Source organism: Punctularia strigosozonata (genome assembly GCF_000264995.1).
Source record: "Punctularia strigosozonata HHB-11173 SS5 unplaced genomic scaffold PUNSTscaffold_7, whole genome shotgun sequence".
NCBI classification, from domain to species: domain Eukaryota; kingdom Fungi; phylum Basidiomycota; class Agaricomycetes; order Corticiales; family Punctulariaceae; genus Punctularia; species Punctularia strigosozonata.
In genome coordinates, this window is record NW_006767439.1 from 1,215,141 (window position 1) to 1,235,688 (window position 20,548).

The 20,548-nt window shown below is 56.0% G+C and overlaps 4 protein-coding genes across 4 annotated transcripts; 2 read left to right on the forward strand and 2 right to left on the reverse strand.

Moving 5' to 3' along the window:
* Nucleotides 1-128: 128 nt before the first annotated feature.
* PUNSTDRAFT_126528 (uncharacterized protein) lies at nt 129-2,561 on the reverse strand. The gene is made up of 3 exons (XM_007384421.1): nt 2,399-2,561; nt 1,392-2,339; nt 129-1,329 (listed from the first exon to the last, which is right to left on the reverse strand). Exons 2-3 carry the CDS (start codon nt 2,292-2,294, stop codon nt 253-255), a joined length of 1,980 nt encoding a protein of 659 aa, XP_007384483.1. The 5' UTR covers nt 2,295-2,339; nt 2,399-2,561; the 3' UTR covers nt 129-252.
* A 3,551-nt stretch (nt 2,562-6,112) lies between these two features.
* On the forward strand, nt 6,113-6,502 carry PUNSTDRAFT_39886 (uncharacterized protein; the record flags this gene model as incomplete). The annotated part of the gene is made up of 1 exon (XM_007384422.1): nt 6,113-6,502. A coding segment is annotated over one exon (390 nt), but the record flags the coding sequence as incomplete, so codon positions are not given.
* A 3,195-nt stretch (nt 6,503-9,697) lies between these two features.
* On the forward strand, nt 9,698-11,466 carry PUNSTDRAFT_114022 (glycoside hydrolase family 16 protein; the record flags this gene model as incomplete). Its single annotated transcript, XM_007384423.1, has 11 exons — nt 9,698-9,774; nt 9,839-9,908; nt 10,007-10,087; nt 10,138-10,207; nt 10,280-10,385; nt 10,441-10,472; nt 10,546-10,604; nt 10,673-10,748; nt 10,807-10,874; nt 10,944-11,303; nt 11,368-11,466. The coding sequence occupies 11 exons, from the start codon at nt 9,698-9,700 to the stop codon at nt 11,464-11,466; spliced, it is 1,098 nt and encodes a 365-aa protein (XP_007384485.1).
* Nucleotides 11,467-11,653: 187 nt separating this feature from the next.
* Nucleotides 11,654-19,332, reverse strand: PUNSTDRAFT_68663 (uncharacterized protein; the record flags this gene model as incomplete). Its single annotated transcript, XM_007384424.1, has 13 exons — nt 11,654-14,310; nt 14,369-15,759; nt 15,813-15,889; nt 15,948-16,129; nt 16,182-16,390; nt 16,442-16,530; nt 16,581-16,655; nt 16,716-17,102; nt 17,161-17,280; nt 17,336-17,716; nt 17,789-18,031; nt 18,125-18,313; nt 18,391-19,332. 13 exons carry the CDS (start codon nt 19,330-19,332, stop codon nt 11,654-11,656), a joined length of 6,942 nt encoding a protein of 2,313 aa, XP_007384486.1.
* Nucleotides 19,333-20,548: the final 1,216 nt, after the last annotated feature.

Below are 20,548 nucleotides of genomic sequence, written 5' to 3' on the forward strand. Positions count from 1 at the left end.
TAAATCGTATCTTACTCGACCGGAGAGCGTAATGTTTCACTCACGACCTTGAGGTGTACGATGACCAGTGGACAGAGGGCAACAAGCAAACGCGTGGACCGCGCATGTAACATACATTCATATGATTGGTCATTGTATCGAAAGCTATACAGCTACAAGGATCATGCATTGTCAGAGAGCAAAGCGAGAGTAGCAGCCACGAGTGATCCATCCGTCCCATAGTCCCTAGCCGAGCCAAACCATACTTTACATTCAATAACCCTTCTCCCCACCAACCCACAAGCCAGCCCAAAACGCCACGATACCGATGCCGAGCACACCTCCCACGACAACAATTCGGCCCATCCACGGCGCCGCGAACACGCGGGCACGTGCTGCGTCCAGCACGGACGCGCCGCACGCAAGCAGCGACGGTAGGTGGAGCGGGTCAAGCACGGGCATGTCGTGGCTCCACGCGTCTTGGGGCAGCTTCGCGGATGGGCGCGAAGAGCGAGAGGAGGAGGATGAGCAGAGGGAGTGCGAGCGACGCGAGGTAGGGCGCGTGTGCCGGCGGGGGACGTGGCGCTGGCGGAGCGATTGGGGTGACAACGCGGCCTTTCGAGGAGGAGGAGGGGGCGAAGAGGCGTCGCTTTCTGGTGCTGGTGCTTGGTCTTCGGGCTCCGGAGAGCCGAGTCGGGCCGCGACGCGGGAGCGTTCGTCGGCTAGAGCGAGCGCGATGTCGCGAGAGAGGCCGGCGCCGTACTCGGCATCCCACCGCCGCATCATCGCGTCCGCATTTGAGAATTGATCTGCAGCCCCTGGGGGCTGGCGCACGCGGGGATGGCTGGATTGCACGACGGTGCCGCGCCTTTCTGTAATCCGTGGACGGGAAGGGGGTAGTGATTCTCCGGAGGAGAGGACGGCGCGAACGCCGCGGCGGACTTCGCGCCACCACAGGAACCGCTCGGCGGCTTCGTGCCGGAGGCGGGCGAGGGAAGTCGGGGTGCGGAAGAGGTGGGCGCGGACGGCGTGGAGATAATCGGGATCGGTGGTAGGCGGGAGGAGCTTGGAGAGGAAGGAGAGCCGGTGTAGTGCAGGGGAGGAAGGGGCAGGAAGAGGGATTGTGGGGATGTGAAAGGCGATGGCTGAGAGCAGGGAGGAGGTAGTGGGAGAGAGGGGGGAGGAGGAGGAGGAAGAAGAAGAGGGCGGTAAGAGGGCGATGCAGACGGTCCACAGCGGGGAGGTGGGCCCGGAGACTAAGGAGAGAAGAGACGAGGAGGGAGGTTGGGCCGGATTGAGGATGCGGTCGAGGGGCAAGAACGATGCGGTGGCGACAGGAACGAGCCGGCGCTAGAGATTGAGTAGTGATCAGAATACAAGCTGAAAATGTAGCGAGGGATACAGGCACGTACCGAGATGTCTTCGTCCGTATACGAGGAGAGATCGATCGCGAGCAGAGTGACGTTGCGAGCGCCTTCCCGGGTATCGAACCCATGCATGGACGGTTCTTGGTCGGACGAGATCTCGGCCCACGTCGTGGACGCATGCAACACCTTGACGTGCACTCCCTCAGGTTCGCTCTCGAACGTGACCTCGTTCTCGCAGATCCAGTCGCGAAGGGGCACGGGCGCCCACTCGTCGACGTGCACGACATCCGCGTTCGCCGTCTTCCCGAGCATCTCCCGGGCTATAAACTCGACGTCCGCGTCGCTGCCCGGTGCCTTCACGAGCAAGATCTTGAGCTGGCCGAGCGTCTGCCCATGCACAGTTTCGCGCCGCAGTGCGGGCGGCAGTACGAGGGAAGGCATCACGAGCCCGACGCCGTCGTGGCGCCGGTGGTGGGCGCTCGTGTCCGAGTCGTGGTCATGATCGTGGTCGGGGTGGTAATCGCTCGGATGCGAGTGCGGAGACGCGCCGAGGCCGCTGGTCTGAAAAAAGCTCGAGGAGAGAGAAGGGAAGGAGGAGGACGAGTCTGGAGAATCCGGTGGAGAAGGTAGGGAGGAGGCGGAGGCGGAGATGGGCGAGGAGGTGTTGCTGAGCGGTTCGCCATCCCGGTAGCGGGAGGGCAGCAGCGAAGGAGATGTCGAGATCGGAGATGGGCGCCGGCGGGGAGGAGAGGGTTGAGGAGGGAGCGTGCCGCTGCTTGATGCGGAGCCCGGGTCGCTTAAGCTTGAAGAACCTGGAGCATCTTGCTCATCTTGAAGTGCGGTGAGCTGCATGGGGAGCGAGTGCAAGCCTCTGATGGTCGCGCTGCTCGTGCTTGGGGTAAAATCCGCGTCTGCGCTTCCGCTGGAGGACAGCTCTGAGGCGCTCATCGCATCGATGTGGTCTTGGTTGGTCGCGCTCTTGTTATGTGAGGCCTAGATAGTCGAGAGATCATTAGACGCGGTCACTTCCGCGACGACGGTGAGCCACGTACCTTGATCGTTTTCGACTCGCGTTTCGATCCAATCTGCGGCTCAAAGCCGTTTGATTGAAGCGCCAAGCACGGAGATGGTGCTGCGGCCGTTTAGGAGGTAAGGTAGAATACGAGGAAGAGATTTGGTTTGGTCGTCCAAAGTTGAGACAATAGTTATACAGCAGAGTGCAAGCGCAGGCCCGAAGCGTGATACTGTACAGAGGTGGCGCGATTTCGTCTGACTCTGAGCAGAGTCTCACAGCGATGATTGCCGCAGCGACAACGCGCGAGCTTGCAGGCAGGATCTGCCCTAAAACGGCAAGTCGTCGGCGCCACAATGAGCACAGCCACTTTTTTTCTCCCTTTATGCCCCTCTGTCCTCGTTGTCGGCGATGTGTCCGTGGCAAACGTCTGATCTAGAGGTCATTTACCCATCCTTGCATGACGAAAAATCACCCGATAGAACAACAGGTATGGTAACATATCAGTGATCAGGCGGGACCACCGGACCTACATTGGATCTACATGAGGTTGGGACGAGAATTCGGGGCGCATGTGCTAACGGGCCTCGAGGACGCTATCATGGGTGCTCATGGCAGTCTCTCGGACATAAATACACTCTCAGTCCGTCAACTTCTGCGTTCGAGTTTCCTTGGACAATACACCGAGCAGGTGGGCTCCAACGAATATATATGTATGTATATGATCTCATCTTGATGTCCACAGGAATAGCGACGTATTATTCGACCACTGCACGATTCCGAACACGATGCTTGCTCCCGAGGGCGCTGTGCTATCGGCAGATCGAAGACAACAGGTGTATATACTCCGTCTTTTGCGCCGCGGAATCACCCTACTAGCGCGATTCATCGCTATGGCACACTTTGACATGGCGGCAAGATGTCCTTATACCCCCAAGGATCCCAAGCCAAGCTCCGCCCACACATACCTTTCGGTGGCCCTCTCAGCGTGATATCCGCTCGCGACTGCAGGACCGCAGCCCGCCCAAGACGACCGATTGGCGCGACAAAGACAGTCGGTCTCTAGATGCAATCCCGACTGTGTACGCAACACCTTCTCGCGCACACTACGCATGGGGGTTTCGACGATGTTCGTACACCTTTAAGTCTCCCATCCTGCGGCGAGGGTGCTATACCTGCGGCATTCTACCTGCGCATCACTTATCGATGAAAATGTCGCCTTGTCCAAGTCTTCACGCAGCATTGGCCCACCGACCCAGCGCCATCGTCAACAACGAGAAGAACGGAGCGCGGGCGAACGTATGGGACGAAAGCGTAATCATCGGGGATCAAGGCTTCAGTGTGGGGGCAGCGCCAGGTTTCCGACGTGCAGCAGTGAGTGCCATCGCGACACCTGCACCTGCACTCTCTCCGGTCATTAAAGGGAGAATGATTCCCTTCAGATACGTGCAAGAGTTGCTCGTGTTGCATCCGATGCACCTCTGATTCGTACTCGCGAGTCATGATGTCTGGCCCTAAGCGCTTCGGTTCGCGGCCATTACGCTGAGGGGCTCACATGACCAACTATTGTCTTCAGGTCTGGTGCCCTCTCGTCTCAATTTATCTTAGCTAAGGGCAAATCAAACGGTGTCGACATTGCTGACGTGTGCCAATAGCCCATGCACCCTTTGTCCTGCCAATCTCATGCCAGAATGTACGCTCCATATCCGCAATCACAACCGCCAACATCGAAGATATGATGTAGATTGTGCGCCGGTGGTACGCCTGCAATCTCGGCAGTTTCAGTGAGCCGAACCCAACGCACCGCTCTGACTCGGACGCAGGCGTTAATCTAGGGACAGGGAGTGCATACTCTGAGTTGGGCCTGAGAAATACCTGAGGACATCCAGGAGGTTGAGGATCCAACATGACGAGCCGAGTTGTGCGAAGGCGAATAACCGCTGTAGGGCTAAGTACACATAATGATCCTGAGGAGAGGAGCATAGGTGAACAAGGTAATGTAGGGCTGGCATGAGGCGGCGATATCGTGCAGAGATAGGCCGAAGCCAGCCGGATCCAATAGCGATTACGATGGAGGAATGGTCTCGTCGTGACATGAAAGTTCAATTATTCCTATTCAGAACCAGGTATGCCTCGTGTGCGCACACGTTGTTCAAGTCCGACTGAATGTTGGCACTTCGATATGTTTCATGTTGACGTGAGCAAATGTATAGAAGTGCATATATCATGGGAAAAGGCCTGGTAAAGGCCTCAGAACATGCTGAACACCTTCCATCGAAGAACGGGCGCCTAACCTTAGCTCTGTCGTAGATTCGAACTATGGACAGCTTAGGGTAATCATATTGGACGACAGCGACTACATTGTGCGCGATCCTTTATCCCAGTCTTGGATGGCCAATAGAACGCTACGGAGAGTGCATCAGACGGTAGCGCAGCACAAGGTAGTCCGTACTCGGAGTTTTGTCGCTGTTAAGCTCGTGCTTCCTGATTGTTCTGGGCCAGCCACGCTTGCAAACGGTGGTCGTCATCTGCTTCACAAGCTTCAATACTTCCTTTTGCGGGTGCAACGCCCGACAGCAATCGATCACAAGCACAAAGAGGCGAGCCTCGAGGTGCCTCGAGCGAGCACCGAGCGAAGCTCGGTGCGCCGTCTTGGGCTCGAGGGAGACAATTGAAACTCCGCTCGCGTCTCGCTCTTCATCCCTCCGGACTCCCTCGTCAGTAGAGGTGGCCCACTAGGCAGCATCAGCACCCGCCCGCCCGCGTCCTGTATGTGTTTACCGAAGGTCACTGACAACAACGCATCTCTACCAGCGAATCGTGGGTGACCCTCTGGGCTCACCCTCGGATCGCGCCCAAGGACGGTCGGCCCCTGGGGGCCAACTGTCTTTCACCCAAACCCAAGGGAGATGTATTGTATGTACGCAGAATACATTCTTTGCATCGCACGACGACCCAAGATTCCACTCGTGTTGACTTGATAATGCCTATCAAGCTGCTACACGCGGTAGGTGCACCATACGAATCTAAGCGCCCATGAAGAGGTGCTCCCATATATAAGGTCCACGTTGGACAAATCTCTGTGTGTGCATATCTCTCTCTGTATTCCCGCCGCTGAAGCACTCCTAGCTCCCTCGTACTCGTACAAGCGTTCTATATGTCGTCATCAGATCCTGAGGTTGTTGAGTTGCTACAGCAGCTCATCCAGCTCGTCACGCAGCACCTAGGACCAGCTTACCAGGGGTCAACCGAAAGTCCCGTGCAAGAGAGACCCCGAGATGCTGCATTGCCTAATCTTCAGATCAATCATGACACTGGCCTTGCCGGTCAGATTATGTCTCCCGATGCGGCAGCTTTCAACAGAGACGATATAAGGCCAAATTCTCAAGTGAGCGTCAGAATATCTGTTTCATCGGGTGGCATTGTTCATACAATTGGCCGTTGCAGGAAGGGATCAGAGATGCACGGCAGTGGCAGGCGTTTCGGGACGATCTCATACGGGAGGATCGGGAGGAGATGAAGAAGAGAAAAGACGAGCTGAACAACATGCTGATATATGTCAGTCGCATCGTAACTCGGGTTTTGCAGCTAACATCTTTGTCTCCAGGCTGGGCTGTTCTCAGCTGTCCTCACGGCGTTCATCATTGACACATATCGTGATGGTCAGGAAGATCCATCTCATACAACAGTATTTCTCCTCTCCCAAATCTCGCATCAGCTTAACAGCTTCTCTTCCAACGGACAGTTCACAAACTCGACGGTACAATCTTCATTTGATGCCCCCATCAATCCAGGTGATCAAGCAGTGCTTGTCAACGCGCTGTGGTTTGTCAGCCTGGTATTGAGCCTCCTCAGCGCGCTTCTGGACACACTCGCACAGCAATGGGTGCATGAATACCTACGAATCCCCTTCACCAGAACGTCGGACTCCATTATATACCATCAGGCAAAACATATTGGACTCGACCGGTGGAAGTTCAGCTGGCTCGTCCCCGCTGTAACACTGTTGATTCAGGTCTCCGTCGTGCTGTTTCTCATAGGTCTATTGGATCTCATGTGGCATTTTGATCACACTCTTGCCGTAATTCTGATCGTCGTCGTCGGCCTCTCGCTATCTTTTGGTGCAGTTATCACAATCACGCCCATTTTTTCCACCACGTCTCCGTACACGTCGACACTGACGGAGGTTCTACGGTCATCGCTCCTATCATTCTACACCTTCATCCATGTCGTATCAGATGTGGCGACCCTGGTGTCTTCGCCCATATTTCGATTGCGACCGGACCAGATCTCTGTCCTTCGTCGCGACTTCCGTTTCAACTTACGTTACGCGTACACGGCGTTTATATGGGCTCACCCTGGCGCTCAAAGGGACCGCGATAGATTGCTGTGCCGGGAACAGCATGACGTCCCAAACACGGTTCTTTTATGGATCCGCAACTGCTCTGCACATCCCGCACTACGGGAGCACTATGAAGCGCTCTGGAGAGAGGATGTCAAGGAGCGGAGATATCGCCTTCAGGCAGCCGGTAACGCCGCAAAGGCGTTTGGCATACGGCTTCGCAACCTTAGGGCATATATTCGGTGGGGAACTTTCCGGATCTCAACTGGAAAGTCTGGCCCTTTCCCGGATCACGTATTCAAGAAGTTGAAACGGCCCGAAGATCCAAAGGCAATTTTACAAGAATTAATGGATTGCTATGATCAGAAGTACCAACGAATTTGGCACGACTTCGACGCAGCAGATATCCTTCGCACGATTGCGTTCATATTCCATGGAAATCGAGTCTATGAAGAGGTTGACAGAGCACAAAATGCGGCACATAGACCCGGGACTGAGGTGAATAACACGGAGACCAATTCGATGTGGTCCGGTCTATGGAGATTTCTGGTCAGCTGTATCTCGGACTTCGCGGAGAAGAAGGGCTGCGTCTCCAAGGCTCAAACTCCGGTTCTGCTATGGCTTGCGTACAATCTGTTGTCCCAGTCTAGGGAAAGAACGAATGTTGTCCCAGATCTTACCGGTAAGCCGCATCAGAGTCGAGTCGCTTACGACGCACTTACATGTCTATAAGACGTCCGAAAAAATCTCAAGTGGGCATGGGTGCTCGCTTCACAGAAAGAGAATGCCGAGGACACAACAAAGCGCGTGCAGGTCGTCAAAGCCGCAGCGCTCGCATTCAGAACCATTTCGTCTTTGCCCTCAGTCACAGAACTCGGAACGAAGAACGAAAATCGACTTCGAGACCTCATCACGAATCTTGACACGTATAAATTCTGTGCACAACAGAGAGGGAAGGAGGAAGACGTACTCTATAGGTGTCTCGCAGACCTGAAACAGAGCTACAGCGATATCATATCCGAGCCCGCACAAGGCTTGGAGGATTCGTTCCACAACCGGGCACCGTACCCATATTGGCAAGAGGCCATGGGTGCAATCTCTACCCGCCTGCGTCACATGAATCCCGGGGCAGCGAATAGCGTCATCAGTTCCCTGGATGAAGATGGCGAAACTTCCGGAGAGGATGGCAACTAATGCGGCCGCCTCAAGTGGCGCCGAGTTTGCGACCTTGAGAGCGAGGCGGGAAGAGTAGCAGAGGAGGGTCAGGATCCTGAACATGATGGCGGCGCCAGATATGTGTTGTGTACGATATGTCCAAACACAACATAGTGGATATATGCTCACACGGCGGCGATGGGTATCGCCGACTCCTGAGAAATACTACGCCATATGTTAAACATGTTCATCGTTAGGCAAAGTGCATTCGTGCTGTATTCGTGATCGCTCAGTGGCGTATATCCATCCTTCATATCGAGCACGCGGCCCTAGCGGACATATTCCGGCGCATGCTCCCAGACGCACTCGATACTCCGAGCTTAACTACAAACGGCCGATATCAGCATCGTCAGGATTGGGAGAGAAGACGGCCGATGTTCTGACAAACCGGTCGCGAGAGGGCACCAGGGAGTGCCTTAGGACAAAGCACAAAATCGTACAAGCTCTCCGCAAGCGGCCCATCGTGATTATTGTTGATGATGTCCAGCAAGCCGAAGAAAAAACTTGATCATGTCATCAGTTGGCTATCCAGAACCGTCAACCCTGCATCAAAGTAGTACTCTTCAGCCACTCTGAGAAAGAAGGAGGTAGGGGGCGTCGGCGCGGCGCCATGTCAAGCAGCCGAGCTTTCGAACTCTGATCGTCAAGGGGTGGCAAAAGTTATAGGAGGGACAGTTGACGGCCCTAAGAGGCGTCATTCCTGAGGTGATCGTAGAGCACTTCTCGGAGGAAGAAGACGTGCGTGGCTTATTTACATAGTTATGGGATGGTTGAGGTATGAACTTCCTTGGGAATAAAGATGCACGCGATGCTTTTGTACGAGCTAATAGCTGTCGAATTGCATGAGTTAGATTCAAAGTAGCCTCTAATACACGCCGATGTACTATCGTACGGGCCCGTCTTTGAGGTCGCGCTCCCACTCCGCTGGTGTCCACCCGTTGTCTTGTGTAAGCATGGGATGGAGCTTCAGTAACAAGTGCAGTGATCGCGACGTGAATCTCCAGCCGAGCAAGGTTGCGGGCCACCAGTTCGTCGAACGATCCTGGAACAGCTCGTAGTAGTCGGGTCTGGAGGATCTTGATCTCCATGAATGTTCGTTGTATCTTGTAGGTTTCATATCGGGAGGGCGTGAAGAACGTTCTTGTACTTATCTTGTAAACTTCGTGTTGAGGATGCGCAGGGATGCGCTTCGGCGTCGGCGAGTCACTTCCATTTACGACTCCTCAGCAGACAGGGGAGTGCGCAGTAACGGCCAACGAGCACCCAATTATCGCACTATTTGTTATGGGTTCACTTGGTTCATCGTATGATAAAGCCGTAAAGAATGGGGACCATGGCCGAGAGCGTGCATGTAGTGACCTCCAAACGCCGCTTTGTCGCCGTGCGGTTCAGAATCTTGGACATCGCCTCTTCATTCGCGCTACATCGTCTAGAGGTAGCAGAGCCGCATGAACCCAGCATCAACTTCATCAACGAGAACAAGATGGGAGGAGGGAAGGAGCTGTACACGTGCCAACGGGTTGCCCGATAGAGAGAGGGATGAAAGGCGACCGGACTCGGAGCTTCATCATCCCACTTGTTCTTGACCGCGACGACGGCGACACCAGCTAGCTCTGGTGTACGGTTCTCCTCGACTGGCCCATATACCCGTTTTACTCCCTCTCCACGCACACTGTCGTTCTTGCTGTTTAACCCACCTAATACTTGCATTCCGAATCATCCGAAGTCTCGTAGTTCATTGCGATGGCCCCGCACTCAATATCTATGTGCAAGAAGTTCACCATGACGACCTTAGGAGTCTCGACTGCCCTTGTCATCTTCGCAGGTTCGTTGCAAGGAGCTCGGGCACAGGCGACCTGGTGGGTTTGAGGACGGGCATCGTCTCTGGAGTCCACTCTGACTCGCTGTGCTGACTTGTCCTAGCAATTCGACCAGTCCATGTGGGTCTGATGCGCCTTGCTGCTCCGAGTTCGGGTTCTGTGGGTCGGACGATGTGAGTGCATACGCGCACCCTTTAGCGTCTATTGCTTTTCTTCGTACATTGCATCGCCATCTCGCTTGACTGCAAGCTAATGCCTCATCGCGGTTTAGTTCTGCCTTGGCGGCTGCAACCCACTGGCCTCTAATACCCTCGACTCTTGTCTCCCTAACCCGGTTTGCAAGGATGCCACGGTACGTCCTTACAATCTGCAAGAGCGGTAGCCTGACTGAACTTCGTCCAGTACACTTTCCCGGATCTCTCGCGTGTTTTCTCGAACGGGAGCTTATTTGATGGCAACGCCAGCGCCTACGGTAAGCGAATTTCTCATGCCGCATTGCATATGCCATGTCATAATTGGAAGCTGACCCAAATACGCCATCTAGACTTCATCGTGGACAAAGGCAACATTATGAACACTAACCAATCCGGCGGCGAACTTGCTATGCTTCTGACGGAGGATAACGGTGGAACAAGGCTTTCTTCCACTCGGTACGCCATGTTGCCGCTACGGCCGTCCCGTAGCTGATCACCATGCCACGTATAGTTACATGCAATATGGCACTGTTAGTGCGAAGCGTGAGCGCCGTTTCATACCATCGTCTGTGACATACATGAACAGAGGCGGCGTGTCCGCTTGATTCGAGTGTAGTGAAGACAGGACGCTGGGGCGGTGTTGTCACCGCGTTCATCACGATGTCCAACATCAGGGTCAGTCTCCGATTCTGAATGCTCCATGCTTAGACACTAATCACAAGGTTGTCATCTGCGCTGTTCAGGACGAAATCGACTGGGAGTTCCCCGGAAATACCACTACCGAAGGACAGACCAACTACTTCTGGCAGGGATACGTTCGTGAGTCCCCGTGTCCTTCCTACGACATCACCCGATTTATCACGGAATCTGTTTCCAGCGGATCCCAACAATGGAAAGACGATTGGCAACCTCACGGACACCTTCAGTAACTACCACGAGTACACCGTTCGTCCCTTCCCGTCCTCCTCTCCCTCCCCTCTTCAATAATACTGATTTAACGCGCTTCATAACCAGATCGACTGGCAACCCGACGTCTTGACGTTCCTCATCGACTCCAAGCCCGTGCGCACGCTCAACAAGAATGACACACTCGACGCGCAGGGCGTCGCGCACTATCCCATGACGCCCGCCCGCGTGCAGCTCAGCATCTGGCCCGCCGGCTTGAACAGCACGTCCGCCGGCACGGTGGCATGGTCTGGTGGTCTGATCGACTGGAACGACCCGGACTACGTCGCAGCCGGCCATTTCTATGCGCTCGTGTCCGAGGTGAGCGTTAAGTGCGCGAACGTGTCCGGCGAGGGCGCAAACGTCACCTCGTACGTCTACGGCGCCAATTCGACCGCGTTCACGCCCAGCATCTCGTTCTCGAACCAGGTACGCCTACTGCAATCGTAGTGTGGCTCGGACGCTGATTTTTCATGCCTCGTGCGCTGGATAGTCGACCCTTGTCAATGGCGCGATGGATGCGGTGCGGCTTCCGGTCTGGACCGGCGTCATGCTCGCGGGCTTGTGGGTTGTTGCGACTCAACTTATTTGAGACTCCATGTATCGGCAACACCATCTTGGGACTTTGGGATCGTGGAAAGCGTTCATCACTCTATACCCTAATATACATCCGAAAGCATATCTATTGTATGTATCTCCGGGTCGGCAATGCAAAGGGGTAGGATATATGCTGAGGCGTTGGGTATAGAAACGGAGAAACGTAGGGAGGAAAGAAATGATCAGAACCCTTGAGGTACAGTGCTCGGCATCTTGGACGGCTCCACATCCACGATCACCATATCGTCGGCGAAATCCTTCATCTCGAACTCCTCCAGCAATGCTTGAATATCCTCGATGATGCTCCGTACTGCTTGCGTCCGTGACATCGCTTTGATCTCAGGCATATTCACTTGTTCCTGCTGCTCGTCGTATGCGGGCACTAAGGAGGTATAACCGAGAGTCTCCTGGACGAGCCTGACACGTGCATACGTTCGCCGCACAAGAGAAGGGGACGTAACTTTCGCCGACTTCAGCATGGCCGCGAGGCGACGCCTCGCTGTTCCTTCTCGATTGTCGAATCCTTGGCTTGTTGAGCCGGAGTTCTGGCGTACAGGTCCCAAATGCACGATCTTCGGCCCCGCCCTCGGCGGTGGCGCATTTGGAGAAAGACCAGTGGGGCTTGGGAGGTCGTACCCAGGTCTCCTTAGCGGCGCTCCGATGGATAGGTGAGGAGGGGTCGACGCAGGATGAGCCGGCGAAGCTGCCGGTGAAGGGATGTGCATTGACGTGCGTGGGGATGATGCTCCCGAAGCCACAGATGGCCGCCTAGGCTTGGCGAAGGTTGTGGAGACGCGGCGTCCACTGCGCGGGCTGGGAAGGAACGCGAAGGAGTCGTTTTCTTGCGCGCGCAGCTGCTGGTCTAGCCTGACGACCCGCTCCTGCATGAATGAGCGCATCTGGATCATCAACGGCGTGCGGTGAAGGCAGATGATCTCCAGAAGGGACCAGGTGAGAAAGTCGATGACTCGCGGCAAAGCGCTGCCCGATTTGGTGTCTGTGGAGATCCGGACGTCGACCGAAAAGCGGCGGTCGCCAGCAGGAGACGTGGGCGAAAGAGGGAAATTCTTCCTCGTGGGTGATTGTGCAGGAGATGGAATGGGACTATGATTGTGCGGAGCAAGTGCAAATGATGCGTCACCTTCGACGAGCCATGCACGCAAAAGCTGGCCGAGCCGGTTCCATATACCGGGAAGCAGGTCCGATAACTCCGTCTGTGCTCGGACCACAATGATCTGCACTATCTGGATTGCCACGATCTTGGTGATTACGAGGCCATCTCGCGGGTATCGACTTCGTTTTTCCTGTGTTTTGGTGCGTTCGCCACCCTGTCCAAAAGAACCTGAGCGAGAAAGATCGCTAACGCCGCCTGTATCCTCGCAAACCGCAATAGCATATGCTAGTAGTCGTACCCATGCACGCTGATACGGGTTGTGGTTCCACACTTTGTCGGGCTGGACACTGTCGGCGTCAGCAACGCACTTCATCTTCATGACCAAGGGCAGCACAATTTTGGTCAGGACTCCGTGTGAGGATTCGTGCTTCTCCAGCTCTGCAAGGACATCGACTTTGGTGATGGGTATCATGGTGTAGATAAGCTGGACAAGTGCCTGAGACATCAAGTCCGATATTAGATGTTCATCAGCGGAATAAGCATACGCGTCCAGCGCTGCCGCGCAAAACTGGGTCACGACGCGACAGAACAGTAAGTCGTCGACGTAGGTGACGTCGGACACCAAATCCACGAGAACATGATAGAGCTTGTGGAGGTCAAGTACGGCCATGTGCGACGTAGCAAGTGACTTGATCTGGCCCAAAAATGACACCACGCGTTTCGCTGTTGGTTTATCTTTCCCTTGCGGTGGAAACAGGGATATTCGGCAGAAGTCGGCCAAGAACTCTTCCACTCTGGCGCGACTGAGCTTGCTGGGGTCCCTCAAGATTGTCTTGATGATCTCGACCGTCCTCTGGAAGGCTAAAGAAGATATATCGCCTCCGGGCTGGACAAAAGCAATGACCAGGGCAAGATAGTCCAGACGCATTACGGACAGATCACTGGGTGCCATGTGCTTGACACCGAGTATATCGTCTATAGGCGCATCCTGGGAGAAAATCTCTACGCTGCGGTCTCCGCCCGGACGCAACTGTGCAAGCTCGGGAACCTTGGCTTTGGCAGCAGCCCTGGTCAGAATGATCAATCCCAGTGCTTCAATCCCGTCTCGGAGAATATTTCTGGCAGTGCTCGTTGCGTTGTAAAGGCTCGGCGCAAGGTAACGTAATAGGCGAAGGAACCGCTCAGCCCGGAGAATCGTTGGGTCATGCGCGATGACGGTAAGGAAAAGGCGAACAAAATTTCCTAGGCCGAGTTTCTTCTCTTCGTGCTCATATAGATCGCCTACCGCGGTGACCTCTCCATGCGTTCCACCTCGGCGTAAGTTTGCCAAGACGGTCTGAGGGATGTCCTCGGCGGCATTAAGCAGGAGGGCTTCCTTCTCTTGGGCTTTATTCAGGTCCCGGATACCAGCTGCAACGGGCGTGACGTCGATTGCGTTATTCTTCAGCGTCGAGAAGAGCATGTAGATGTTTGTCGCTATCCACGAGGCATCAGCTCTAGGAAGTGCGATGATATTGGCCATAGCGTCGATGCTTTGGAAGACAAAGGATTCTTCGTGGAACGCGTAGAAACGGCTTATAGCATACTCTATGGCTTCGCGGATTCCGGACGAGGCGGAGTGCGATTCACATTCCGTATAAACCTTGATGACGGCGGGCATGAAGAGTGCATAGGCACCTCGGGAGGTGAAAAGACGGCGAAAACGGGTTGTCGCAACCATCAACGCTAGGGCGAGCAGCGGCAATCAGCAAGTTCGTTAAGCGCAACAGGCCAGTATACTCACCAACCATAGCTTGCCCGACAATACCGATATCATGCCCATGAGCGAGCAGGATCCGGTTGATGCCATCGACATGGACCGCAAGCTCGTTGCGATCGCTAAGATGCCTTGACATGCATCGGAATAACTGAGCTATGAGTAGCAAGTAGCTTCTTGACAAGACCAGAGACAGGGCAGCAAGAGGTAGATTGTTATCTCGCATCCAGTTTTGTTTCACAGGAACAAAGTCGGCTAGCTCGAGGGGAGGGCTGGTCGAGGTTTCGTCCAGAGATGGTAGTTCCAATCTTGAGAGGCTCTTCCTGACGACTTGAACATCTTGAGGTTTCCGCTTCAGCATCGCCAGGAAGAACATGTTTTGGGAAACGCGAACCAGCGTGATCCAGATGAGGGACGGTGGCACTGCTGAGCTTGAGCCATCCGTCTTTGAGAGATTCCGCGGAAACATGGGGCCCTCAGGGGATTGTGCAGAAAACCAGAGCGCGCCCGTGGGAATGAAGAACGCGTCGACCTTGGCTCGGCGCAACTCCCGTACGGACATGTCACTAACCTGGTTCGCAAGTTTCGCCAAGACGGATAAGGAGTAAGCATATCCTTGGAGGGAGTCCATTTGCTGCGTTTGACGGGCGAATCGTAGGAAGCCTGTGAGGTTGTTGAACACGTGGTGAGCCATCGCAGGTGGTAGCGTCTCCTGCACATGCATGTATTTCCGGATTGTCGAAATGGCAGCAGCTACGTCTCGTTCCTCGCCTCCCAGGATGTCGAAAGCCGGTCGTCCGAGCAGAATCGGGTCATCACGCATCATGTCAAGGATGACTGCCCTCGCGCAGCTAGCAATCGCAAAATCAGAATCCGTGGTCATGGCCGCGAGGTGCGGCAATGCTCTCCCGAGGGAAGGGACGAAGACGGCCCTCTTCTTGACGCCTTGAAAGGAGCCTGTACTTGACTTTCGCCGCAAGAGGCCACCTCCTGGAGATCCAGGTGCCTTAGAGGGTATTTCGGAAGTAGCAGTTGGACTAGGTGGATGGCCAGAGTCGGTGACGTCGTCAATCCGGTCCACCTCTCGGATTGGTAACAATGATACAGGCGTCTTGGCTCGTTCTACCTTCGGATCGACGATCTTGCCCTCGTGTTCCCAACCAATCTCTGAAAGTCGTTTCCGGAGTTCCAGAGGCAATGTAGTACCGTCCCCATCTTTGCCCTCATCCAGCTCCTCGTCGCGGACGTACAGACTCGAGCCGATGTCTGTCGCGACGAACGACATCTGAGGCCGTGTGAACTTGAATGGACGAGGGTGGTTGCGGTCAACAATCACGGTCTGTGATAGAACCTGAAACCGTAGGCTAGAAAGCGCGGCGAGTTTCTGGACAGCCAGATCCCGGGTTGAGCTTTCGGGACTGGAGGTATGCGTTCAGTCGCGCCGAATGTACCAATATCGAGGGTAACATACCTTTGCATATCTGCGGTGATCGTTGACAGTATAGCCTCAGGGGACTTCTCAGCGCACTGGTTGATTAAGAAGCACATCTGATGAAAGTATCAATTTGCTGAGATAACTGGGATGACTGAAGGGCGTGCAAATTACCGGGGCAACCAGCTTTACATCGTCTGTGAGTAAAAACGCGTTCCATATGGATGGTCCGAGATTCGCGTAGTCATGGGCGGACAACAAACCAGAGAGAGCCACCAGAATTTCGATGAATGGCAGAGTTGGCGATCGAACAATTTCCATGATGAGCTTGATCCTATCCGCAAGAGCAGATATAACTGGATTATCGTCCCCTCCTACGGAAAATTTCAACGAGATGCGAGGAGACACGAGTATCGTACTCCTGCGCTGAGAGCAGATCAGCCAGGGTGCGATGCGAGGGAGATGGACCACTTGCCTGGTTGGCAGCACGCGATCTCTGCTGAGCTTGCTGGTAAATTTCCTCGAGTTTTTCGAGGTGATCCTGAATATCGTCCTCAGCACGCTGATCTCCGAGAAGGAACAACGTCCATGATAAAACTCGGGTAAGCCACGTGGAACTGATAGACCATCAGTTCAAACACCAGATCATGAAGCATAATCTGGCCTACGGTTTTAAAGAACGCGTGAGCAGGCGGATCTCCAAGAAGAGCGAGACTAATAGCACACGCTGTGACTGCGGCACAAGCTTCTGCTTTTCCTACGCGCAACGTAAGTGCCGGGAATGAAGCCGAAACCGGTTGCACGTACCCGCGGATCCAACAGGATTCCCAATCGCGATTCCAGCACCATCGCGAACTTCGACATGGCTCGATAGGATTGGTCCTGGGTCTGAAAAGATGGGAGCGTCAGCTCAAGCGGGCGTAACGCTCCACGCAGGCGTACCGAGGAAACCGTGTCGTGGCTCAACGCCGTCCTCGTCGCACGAATCCTACCCACAAGCTCCGTGATCAGCACGCTCTGCCCGAGGCGTGGCGCTCCCCACGGTAATGTACCGTCTGCCCCTGGAGCGGTGTCCGCTACACGTTTCGCACCCCCGGCGTCGCTCATGATCGCTACGCACATCATCTCGGTATCTCGGATCCAGAAGTCCGGCAAAAAGCGCGTGAGCGCAACGAGGACGGCGAGGTGGTTCGCGATCGCAACCTCCTTGGTCGACGCGGCGCATGCGAAGAGCGGCTTGTAAAAAAGCTTGGGGAACCTCTGGGAGAGGTAATCCAGGAGGTCTGTAAGCGGCTGACAGGGCATGTCTGGAGGCTGCATCACGATGCGCTGCGAACATATGCGCGTGTCAAGACAGATCAGAAGCGCGCAGTATGGGTAAACGAACGTCATTGAGTAGAGGAAGCAAGAAAGCGACCATCGGCTCGATTACATCCTCCTGCTCCTCCAATCGCTTGATTAGGGCGGTTAGCAGCAACACGACATCCTTCCACTCCTCCTCCGCAACCTGCGCAGAAATAATAGTCAGTTACGACATTCGTTTCCCCTCTCACCCAACTGACCAGACGTCTGACGGCCTCCTCGCACCCCTTCTTCCATTCCCTTCCCTCGCGCAGCCAATCGACAAGCGCCGCACCTGCCTCTTGCACCGTCTCGCCCACTGCTGCGAGCTCGAGCAGCACGCGCACGCACCGCGCTCGGCTCTCGAGCGTTTCCTTCTCCTTCTCTAGCGTCGGCATCGGTACAGCTTCTATCTCGGGGATCACGCGTGTGCGGAGGATGCGCGCGATGGCGCGAGCGTCGGCGTCGTGGCGGGACGAGGAAGATACGGGCGAGGACAGCAGCGCCGCAGCGGCGCGGAGGAAATTGTGCGTCTTCCTGACCGCGATGCGGATCGTGAGCGGCGTGGGCGTGGCGAACGGGTCAGGCTCCGGCCAGTGCTCCTATCAACCGAGAAACAGAATTCTGTGAGCAAGAACATCCCGCTGAATATAGGACGACGCGGAGATGCTCACGTCGACGGCGTGCCGCAGCATCCATCTCCGCCTCTCTTCGTCCCCGTTCTCCATGCACCGCGTCAGCCCCTCGAGCACCACGAGGCGGTGCACCGCATCCCAGTCCTCGTCCTCGCCCGCGGGCACGCCATACTCGTCCTCCACCGCCTCGGGCGCGAGCGCGCCGCAGGCTCCGGACGCCACGCGTTGGATCAGGTCGCGCACGAACTCGATCTCCTGGTCCGTCGCCGGGAATGAGTTGTACTGGTGCGCGGTCGTGCTGGTAATCTGAGAGGAGAAGGTGGCGAAGGACGCGTCTTGGGCGGAGCTGTCGATGGGCGAGGACGCGCTGAAGACCGAGTTCTCAAATGCGGCGAGGAGCGTGAAGAGCGCCTGGACGAGCGTGCGTACGGCGAGCGGCGCGTCGAGCGAGAACGTCCGCGTCCGCGGGAAGAGGATCGAGTACAGGATTCCAAAGAGCCGGCCGCGAAGCGCGGACGGCGCCACGACGGCTTTGCAGCACCATACACAGCGCTCCAGCTCGCCCTATAGAAAAGGAAAGACAACACTGTCAGATCGTGGGTAGGGAAGAAGAGGGCAGAGGGAGAGGAGGGTGTACGCACGTCGCTCGTTCGGCTGGGCCACGTCTTGACTGCGACCTCGAACGCCTCGCTCGCGAGCGCTTGCTCGTCTTCGCTCGTCCGGCGCGCGTCGCCAATGTGCGAGAACGGGACGAGGAGCGCAGAGAGCACCTCGCTCTCGTGCGGGAGGCCGGTGGGCGCGCGCGCCGCAGACGCAGTTGACGCGTAATGGAGCAGCACGTCGTGCAGCTGGCGGAGCGAGGGTACCTTGGCCGTACCGGGTTTAAGGATATTCAGCGCCGCGGTACTCGAGTTGTTGTGCGCTGTGGCGGGGAGCGAGGTGGTGGACATGAAGGTCGGGATGAAGCTGCCCGTGGAGAAGGCCGAGATGTCCGTGCCATGCCGCGAGCTCGCGCCGGAATGAGAATGTGCCGAGGATTCGACGAAGCGCGCGGCCCAGCACGCGGCCTGGACATCCTCCGCGAACTTGCGCGCGTACGCCGCCTCAGGAGTGTCGCGTTCTGCGGCGAGCGACGAGGAGGAGGCGGAGGCTTGCACGCGTGCCTCGTTGACGATTTGGCGAAAGCCGAGCTTCGCAGCGAGGCGCGAGGGGCGCGGGGTCGTCGGGGTGCTGCGGCCTGAAGCGGAGGGGAGGGAGGGAGGCGTCGGCGTGGAGGGGATGCGCAGCCGCGAGGCGGCGGGCTTGCCTTCGATCGTAGAGGTGGAAGAGATGACGGAGGCCGAGGAGGGTAGGAGCTGCTCGCGGATTTGATGCCAGCGCGCGCGCGAGGGCGTCGGTGGCGCGTTCGTGGTGGTTGTGAAGGTGGAAGCGAGGGAGGACGCGAAGGAGGTGGCGGAATCGTCGCGCTTGTGGTGTTGCTTGGGTGGCCGGCCTGTGAGAAGCGCGGCGGGGCGGTGGCCGCGAGGTTGTTGTGCAGTGGAGGGGGTGGGCGGGTGCTCGTCGGCTTCGTGAATGGGGGACATCATTAACGTAGATGTTGGAGTAGGCGTCGAGCGCACGGGTGAATCTGAGCGGGTGGTAGAAGAAGAGAACAGGAAGGGCGGGGCGTCCGGCGGTGGCGAGTCGGTGAGCTCGGTTCGCGACCACGGGGCCGTATCGGAGAAAGGGTCACGCCCGCTCTCGCCGTAGGCGTTCGGATAGGCGTAGTCCCTCGTCGTGGACGTCGAAGACATGGTTGTGTTGTTGGACGAACCCCGTACATGGGTGCTGCTGGGACTACCGCTGAGGGCACTGCCCTCGCTGTAGCCGCGGGAGATGAGCGGACGAGAGGATGAATGACTTCGTTGACTGGTGCTGCCAGCCGATGCGTCGCGTATATGCGCCCATCCGCGGGAAGGTTGCTGGTACTGCGCCATTGATCAGTTGATTCGGTGATGGACCATATGTTTGCAGCATGAACGTACAGAAGGATCGTCGTACACGCTCGAAGACATCGAGGCTTCCCTCGTGCGCTCCGAACTGGTCCCAGTCGACGCCGAAGTCCACGTTTCCTGGCGCTGTGTATGCGCAGCCCACTCCGCCGTATGAGCAGTACGCGCGCTATCACTGTTATCAATGCCAACGTTTGTAGGATCCATCGACGTTGCGTCCATCTGCGCCGTTCCCTGCGACTGCGACCGGCCGAAATGGAAGAGCCTACGCGGCATCGACGCTTTCTTCCCGTGCGTCCTGCCGTCATTTCCTGACATCTTCAACGCTGTTGTGATCCTTGACGATTGTTCCAGCCGTTCAACGCTATGTCAGCGTAAGTCGATGCTGATGGGCGCTGGCCAAGACCGTCGCTCCGAGGAAGGGACAGCGCACTCGTTCACCGAGACTAGGGTTGCCCTAACCCCAATTCAGGGCTTTCGAACTTCGCTGCCAGCTTTCTTTCCTACCTCAGGACCTGTGCTCGATCCACGATCACACTGCACCTACCTTGCGATCTTATACTTTGAGCAAGAGAACGCTTTCGATAACATCAGAAGTCAAGCACGATATATTATTACATCTTACCTCCACCTTACGCAGCTCTACGCTTCGCTTGTGCTGTCATAGATTGTCTATCGTACTTTCCATCAATGATAGGCACGGCATATGCTTCTGGCTCTCTGCTCTGAGTGATCCATGACGCCGGTTTGATGCAGTCTGGAAAGCACGGCCTCACACGAGAAAAGAACGAAGCGTGTAAGTTCTCTT

Bases quoted from the DNA above. Each gene is read 5' to 3' on its own strand.
- PUNSTDRAFT_126528 (XM_007384421.1), bottom strand. From the start codon at position 2,294: ATGAGCGCCTCAGAGCTGTCCTCCAGCGGAAGCGCAGACGCGGATTTT. The intron at 1,330-1,391 runs GTACGTGCCTGT...CTCAATCTCTAG, and splicing joins ATACGGACGAAGACATCTCG to CGCCGGCTCGTTCCTGTCGC.